The sequence below is a fragment of the Pterocles gutturalis genome, unplaced genomic scaffold, assembly GCF_000699245.1.
Source record: "Pterocles gutturalis isolate BGI_N339 unplaced genomic scaffold, ASM69924v1 scaffold42286, whole genome shotgun sequence".
Taxonomy (NCBI): Eukaryota; Metazoa; Chordata; class Aves; order Pterocliformes; family Pteroclidae; genus Pterocles; species Pterocles gutturalis.
In genome coordinates, this window is record NW_010099305.1 from 1 (window position 1) to 8,295 (window position 8,295).

The 8,295-nt window shown below is 36.8% G+C and overlaps 1 protein-coding gene across 1 annotated transcript; it reads right to left on the reverse strand.

Annotated features, from left to right (window-relative positions):
- Nucleotides 1-60: 60 nt before the first annotated feature.
- LOC104463596 (chromodomain-helicase-DNA-binding protein 9-like) lies at nt 61-7,686 on the reverse strand (the record flags this gene model as incomplete). The annotated part of the gene is made up of 12 exons (XM_010075988.1): nt 61-969; nt 1,225-1,427; nt 1,557-1,776; nt 1,938-1,980; nt 2,303-2,360; nt 3,035-3,152; nt 3,276-3,312; nt 4,295-4,361; nt 5,322-5,481; nt 5,976-6,175; nt 6,935-7,131; nt 7,576-7,686. Coding segments are annotated over 12 exons (2,323 nt in total), but the record flags the coding sequence as incomplete, so codon positions are not given.
- Between the last annotated feature and the right edge of the window lie 609 nt (nt 7,687-8,295).

Consider the following 8,295-nt stretch of genomic DNA (forward strand, 5'->3'; position numbering starts at 1 on the left):
CATTCTATGATTCTATGATTCTATGAGAGTTATACTGCAGAAGTAGGACTACAAACTTACCACGTTTTTGTGCCTCCTCTTCCTCACTATCACTCTCTTCAGACGACGATGATGACGACGACGACGATGATGAGGATGAGGAGGAGGAGGATGAAGATGCTGAAGAACAAGATGAAGATGATGAAGAGCTAGAGCCTGATCGAGAGTGTGAACAAGATGAGGAAGATGAGGAGGATGAAGAAGATGACCTGGAAGAACAGGATGATCTATCTGAGTCAGAATCTGAGTCAGAGCTAGAGTCAGATCCCCTTTTGCTGACTCTCTGTTTTTTGGAAGCTGGGTTTGGAGTTAGAGGCTCAGTCCTTGCTGCCACCATGCGCCTATCTGTTTCAGTCTTCACGCTAGGTTTGTGGTCTGTATTTTGTATTGGTGTGCCATTTTTTGGACTCAGGGGTTCAGTTTTCATTATGGTTGGTGTCTCCTCTGTAGACATAGATTCCTCTTCAGAAGACTGAGGGTCCTCTTTCATATTTTCATTTTTAGCTTTTATGTCCTCAAAAGCATTCACTTTAGCATCTGACAACCTTGAATGAGATGTAAGAGGAGAAGCAGATAATGCCATCTGGTACTGATGCAAGAGTGGAGTAGAAGTCCTTGAGAGTGCCACTTTATTTTGATTATAGTTCCTCTGTGCAGACATAAATGAGAGTTCAGGATCACGAAGAATATGATAATCTGTCCTGCTAACTCCATGTTTAGCAGCTCCAATAAGTAGATCCCTGTCATGAGTCCCACATTCCCACCAGACAGGTAAGTCTGGGTTTGGCTGACATAGTTTTAGTCGTTCAAACAACTGTGGGTGTCTAAGAGCCTGTTCTCGCACTTTCCTTAGGAGTTCAATGCGATACAATGTCCGAGAAGCACGCTCCTCTGTAATTGGTTGGATAAATATGCTTGGGTCTACAAGTTCTGTATTAAAACAAAACAAAGATGAGCATATGGCAAAAAAAAAAACCCCACTGCAAATCAATACTAGAACTAGATAGCTTTAATCAGTTAATACATGTCACCCCATTATGAGCTTTCCATTTACACTTAACATGTTTCCTTAACTCCTTCTCCCCCATTTTTATTTTGGAACACATGAAAGAAAAACTTTTTCAAGATAAGCACTAGGAACAGAAATGAAAGATAAAACTAAAAGTAAAAAATATATACACCCACCTTCTTTTGAGGGGAGACGACAGACTCTCCGGCACATTGACATAAATGCATACAAGTACTTCTCTAAGCTCTCATCAGTTTTCTTATGTAGCCTAGCCATTGCTCTAAATTTGGTCCAATCAAATCGTCCTCTTTCAGGATCAAACACCACTCCAAATGTGGACACAACTCTGTAAAAATCAGCTTCTTCTCTTCTCGTCCATCTTGATCAGCAAGAAAAAAAAAAAATTCGGTAATTTTCTTCACTATTTCACACATCTAGCAATTATTATTTCTTCAATATTTTTTATGTAAAGATATATTAAAAATGTGTATTTGCATGCTGCACATACCTTTGCTGTCTTTCAATCTTAGCAGCCATCTTTGGATTTAGAGCAGCTTCTTCATATGGAGGCTGCATCACACTGGTTTGTAATGGGAATGCTGGCTGGATCTGCTGGGCCTGCCTATTTTTACTTGATCGTTGATAAGCTGTTATTAGGCGGCGAAGACGTGTTGTTAAGGCAGACTGAGTGGGCCAATATATTTTGTCTCCTTCCATCATTTGTCCGTCTATATTAAAACAAAGTCACAGGAAAAATAAAGAAGTTAATCATTGCTGGTGCCTATGGTTCTACACCAGGCAATCTAAATGCATTTTAGCTAAGAGTCAGAAGAATTAATCAATTCAAAATAGATTGAATTGTCTCAGATTTGAAGTTTTATGTATTTACCTCCATCTGCTATTACTAGATCACCTGGGGATGAAACATCATCCTATAGAAAAACAAAAGTGAAGAACAATTAAAAATGTAGCCTTCTCCAGAGATGTAGGTTAAACTTACATCTTGCAGACAATTTACGAATATGACAAAGAAGAAGAGTAACACATATTTTAGACAAATGGCTAACGAGGCATACAACAGAATTATACAACAACTCTCTCCCATTCCCCCCACCCATACAACTGGAGAAACACATGGAATAAGTTCTATTAATTTAGAGAAATATAGGAAAATGTAATAGTCTCCTCAATGAAAAGCTGCAAGTATTACATTCTAAGTGTGTTAAAGGAGCTGTTAATAGGTGCCTACTATACCTCTATGTCATCTTTAAACATTGCTGGTGCTGGTTTGTATTCTGGATCTTCTACGTCCCTGTTAAAATTTGAACACAAAAGAACACATCTTAGTAATATATTAGAAGTCCTTACACTCTTTTGAATTAAGCAGAACTCATTTAAACTTACTTAGATACACTGTATTTAATTTTCTATTTGAAATTAGTATTTCACAGCAGCTTTGCTTGAATCCTGCTCCCTCCAATTCATTATCTCATTCAAACATGTTCTTTAGGACCACAGCTGCTACCTCACTGATGAAGCAATGAATAAAAGCAGTTCTCCCTTTCAGCAGTTATCAGTGATACCCACATTGATCTACTGGGGTCACTGGTTAGCTACACAAGACTAATACACCAAGCTGACTGACCTGAAATCGAGTTAATAGGTCTGTAGTACTCTGCCCCTGAAGGCTTTGCACGTCAGTGTGCAAGTAATATTTCTGATACAGCAACACAAGGTAGAGTCCTTGTTAACAACAAGTTGCTGCATTTTTCCTTTAACTCTGAAATCCCAAACTGCAGTGGTCCTTTTACACTGTTCCTAACTCTCTTCCACTCTGCAGGAGTAAAATCAAAGTAATATCCTTCACAGCAACTACATCAAACTAGTATAAAACCAGTTAAGAAGAGAATAAAGTACACCATAAGAATTCAGTCTTGTTTATGTTAAGGCCCCAAAACATTCATGCCCACTTTTAAGTGCTCATACCCATCCATATAATCATTTGCCCTCTGTTCGGCAGCGACTGCTTTTTCATCTGGCTTGCCAACCCTTTCCAAGAAGCACAGCGCTGGGTCTGCTCTGATAGTGTTGTATTTTTCATAACCTATAAATAAAATTTAAAAAGTAGTATAAACGCAACTTTCAAAGTAAGCTATTAAAATACTGAGTGTAGGGTGTTTATATTGAGGGGTGGGGAAGTACATACATAGTCATCCGCATCACTCACCATGTTTAAAAACTCCAATTAGAAGGGATTTATCTGCCTAAAAAAAAACAGCAGGAACTTCAGAGTGATCTGGCTCAGGAACCCAAACATCAATTTCACTAAGGAGAATCACCAACAGCACACCAACATCAATAATATTCAGAGAAAGAAATAAACTTTTATTTTCTCTTTGTACATTTGTACTTTATGTGGGATTTTTAAACTTCTCTGTTCAAGCACACATATACAAACATTCCATGTCCAGCAAAATAATTCAAAGATTACTTTGAAGACTGTAAAGAGTCCTAGGATTGAAATGTTTGAATTTTTTAATGCACTTTGTTATTTAATAGCAAGTAACAGTTAAAAAGTGCCATACAATACAATAGTAATTTATCATTAAGAATAATTTTGATAACCTAAAGAAAGTGAGACACAGAATTTTTCACCTCTGCATTCAATAAGACCCTAGAAACAGCAATACAAAACACCCAGACAGCGTGGTATTTTGTGTTTGACAGAGACCAGTAACAGCAACAGAATACGACAGCAGAACCAGCATACAATATTCCTCCTCTCTCAGTAAACTCTGCTAACTCGTAGCAGTTTGTGCTTGCAAAACCTAGCAAACCAAGGATTATCTGCTTTTCTGTTTAATAGCATGATTTGAACTGTTCTTCCACAAATGTTTATAACAGCTTTCTGAATCAAATCTTTCTATCCACCATAAGTTCCTGTAGCAGTGAGTTCAAGAACTTCCAAACAGCAATACTTTCATTAAAAAAATAATCAATAGAATATGCAGCACATAACAAAAACTCTGTATAGCTGGACTCAAATAGGAATCAAGACTTCCTTATGTCAAGTGGATACGAAGTGCTTAGTAAACAAAAACATAGCCTAAGCATATAATATTTAATTTTAACATTTCTTATTTAGGTTTAAGAAGATTTCTGAATTCTCATTTGATAGTTTACATTTTTAAAAAAACAAGCAAAAAACTTCTCTGTAATTCACCTGGCATCAATTCCATCAAACACCTTTCGGAATTCATTACCAATGACTTCTTGTTTTAAGTAATACAGCATTCTTACTCGAAGCAACACCCTAAACAAAGGAAAAGGAAATACAAATATTAGCACTCTAAAAGCTTTTCAACAGTTGTGGGTGGTTCTGTTTTGTCTTTTGTAATATCACAAAGCTTTCAAGTGATTTTCCTAAAGCATATTTCCTTCAGTTGTACAAGGAGATAACCTCCAGTTCAGGTCACCTAACACTTTTTATTGTGATCAGTTTTACAAATTGTTTCACTGCAAAAATTATTTCAAATCCTAGACAAAGACCAGGGCCAGCAGAACAGTCCTCACTTGCTTCATAACATACTGCTAAGAACAAGCCGCTATCTTCCTCTTCCTATTTAAAAAATTCTCTTCGAAAGAATCGAGCAGGCTGACAACAAACATCTTTCTCACGACCTTTTCATTCCTTTCCACTTAGAATTTGGTGCACGACTCCCCTCGCAGTGGCCTCTCCATGCTTTATCTCAATTCTTGACTACAGCAATATCAAGTTTTGAAGCAGAGTATGACAAGTTTTGCTACAGAAAAATGATTTATGTAGAACAAGCACATTCACAGCTACAAATGAGCTTTCAAGAAGCCAGTAGCTCAGACTCTCAGAAGCCTGGAAAACATGCCACGTAAACGGCATAAGAGATTGAGGGGCAACAACTTTGATGCTTTCAGTTTCTTTGCTAAGCACTCCCCAACTCTTTAGTCCTTTGGCTGCTATGAGGCTCCCCAAGCACACTAGCAAGATGTCTCGCTTTCTCTGTACAGACACAGTTTCTTTAAAAATGATAAGAGAATTATTTTAAATGTGAAATACTCGGTTCAACTCCTAATACACTGCAACCTATTTATTCTAATTAAGCTAACACCATTAAAACTTGTTTCTTCATAGTGCCACAAGTATTTTAAAGTCTTCTATGACAAAGATAAATTAGAAGTAAAATAATCTTTAAATAAACACTGAAAGACATTCACACATCAGCTACCAAGTGCTTACTTGTTGCAATGGTGTTTTATGTGCTTTTTGTATCCTTCATCTTGCAACAGGTGTTCTGGATTGTATTTTCGAAGCCATTCTGCTTTGTGTATATCAAAAGTGCTAGCCTGGGTCTTCACTTTTTTTCCTTTTCTTCCTCTAGGCACAGGGGCTGATAAGCCTATATAATTCAAAATACAATACAGTAACAGCAACAGGTAGGTATAGATCCCCGAAACACATAGTTCCTATACCAGTATTGTGATCTGCAGTGCAGAAAAAATACTAGCATCACAGCCTCTGGATATGAGGTTTTTTTTTCTCTGTTGCCTTTTAGGGCATCTCTGGAATATATTTCACCAGCTAAGGATGAAGCAGAAGGGGAAAGAAAGCAGAGTGTGTTATCACCTGCTATGAAACAAGAATAGGTTCTTACGAACTGAAATGAAAAGAAAGCTTACACAGAGTATACCAGTCCATTTGGGTAAGCCATCAAATGCAAAGCAAAGCAGAAATGACACTTCTTTTCCCATCAATTGAACTGCCTTATCTGGAATAAATTCCCTTTATTTCAAGTACGATGCATTCAGAGAGATTTTTCGGCTGTTTTGATCCCAGTACCACAGGCATACGTACATGAAGCTATTTAACTGCAGAAACACATCAAGTCCTTACCAAGGTGATTCTGTAGCTCTCGTGTTTGCCCATTCTCTGTTGGGGTAATGAGATCCCATATAAAACTTTTTATTTTCTCATCTCCTCTGTAGTGAACAAGACAATAGGCTAACAGAGCTCGGCAAATTATTTCCACATCCTGTTCATTCAGCTGTCTCTTGAAGCGACCATGTGACAAAATTTCTCTCCATCGACCCCACCTAGTCCAAAGTGAAACACAAAATTAGCATTTCAAGGTGTAACACTTGGGCAGCCTGTAGATTTCCATTACAAAAGAGAATTTCTCTGTAAAATATTTGGCTTTCCACTTTTTTCCTTCAGCTTAAGTTACTGAGTGGAAATATGAAAGGAACATTTGCAGCAAAACTCCCTCTATTTAAAAAAGAGTTTTAAACAAAACTTGCCTGATTGTTTTAGCCTTCTAAGACACAAAACTGATGGGAACTCTAACACAGTCATCTTATGAAGTGTGTGATTGTATTTCCAAATCAAGATATCTATTTTAAATATGCTTACAATAACTGGTTAGATTTTCAGTTCCTATTTGCATCTCATGGAAGTGCAAGATGTTCTGCAATTATGAACATCAAGTCACCTACCAAGTCTTTATTTTAGATATTTATTTATTTACAGAGTTTTGAGCCTGCCTGCAGCACTTCCTGTAATGATTTTTAGAGAGACTACTGTAGTGCCCATGTTAAATGTCATAATCTCCTTTGAAGAAAGAGGACTTTAATGTTTTTTCAATTACAAATTGTCAGAAAGATTTATACAGGGTGCATACTAAAACCACCTAAATTCATATTTTAAATAAATTCTATATATATACACCAGGTTATTACAAAATACTATTTTTTTTAGAACTTCCTAGAATGAAGAAAGAAATATATATACACCAGGTTATTGCAAAATACTACTTTTTTAGAACTTCCTAGAATGAAGAAAGATGTATACAATACCCATAGACCAGCAAGTTCTTTTCCACCCGAAAGCACTCTGTTCTTCCGTATCCACTGGAACGGTCACAAGGCCTGCGGAGTTTTGGTTTATCATCACCCTCGCTCTCCACCTCAGACAATTCAGCCAGCTCATCTTTTGTAGCACTAAAGGGCCGTGTTTGTTTCCTAATTCTTGGGGTATCAATAACCAGGCTGTTCTGCAAAATTGCAAACAAACCTTATCAGAGAAACAGTTGATAAGTTTTTCCTAAGCAAATGGCCATCTTAAGGCTTCAGTTCAGAAAGAACAATTTCTATCTAATGTCATTAATAGGTATTTTGTAAATATATCATAGTAAACACCCAAAAAGCAAGTAAAACATTCTGTGGTACTTAAGGCAATTTGAACTATTACATAATTTCAATCATTTCCAGGTCTTTGACAAAAAATCAAGGATCTCCAAACTCTTCTGGGACAGCAGGGAGCTAGGAAATACTAAAGCTACCAGCAGGCTGATTACCCAGGCACAAACTGACCAGTACATAAAGTCCGATTTGTTAAAATATTAACAAAAAAGCACCAGAAATCCTACATCTGTTATTTCAGAATTCAACAGTAAGCTCATACTTGAAAGAAGGTGAGTTACAAAAGAAGTACTTACTCTACCACTGATAGCATCTATATCTATTTCTGCTTTTTTGGCCCATTTCTGCCAGAAGTTGGGATCATCTAGTGAAATATCAGTCCTGTTTCCAGATGCAACAAAACTAGCCTGTAATAAATAAAATTAAATCTTACCAACATTATAAATCAAAAGTTTGTAGAGTTTGAATGCCTCAGTGCTGTGAAGACTGCATAACTTTATTTCATCAAAATCTCCCAAGCAGCTGTTAAGACTTAGAAGTTACTCACAGTGCAAAGCAACTCTAAAGTTCTCCTGTCCCTTATTTTTTCACATCAGATCCATAATTTATCAGAAAAATTTAATGAACATTTATGCACCATCAGGGGAGAAGAACATTAAGCAGCAGGATTCTTCTGTTTCTAAGTCTGAATCTAAATGACTTGAATGGAAGAAAACAGAATCTCTTGAAAAGGCTTATCAGCACTCGGGGATTTAATCTCATGCAAAAGTACTCGCTTGAGGGAAATTTCAAAGGAGTGTTTAAACTACTAACAATCAAAGCTTGAGAGTATGGAATAAGCTTAATATCAGAAGGCATTTAAGAAACCCTGATAGACTGCTTTTGGGAAGAAGAGTAAATACATATAAAAATTTCTCTTCTGATAAAAACACAGTGATGATGATGGTCCCTAACTGGTTTTCTCTCTCTTCTTTAGAACTCTATTTCTTATTTAAGCCACAATCAGCAAGACATAA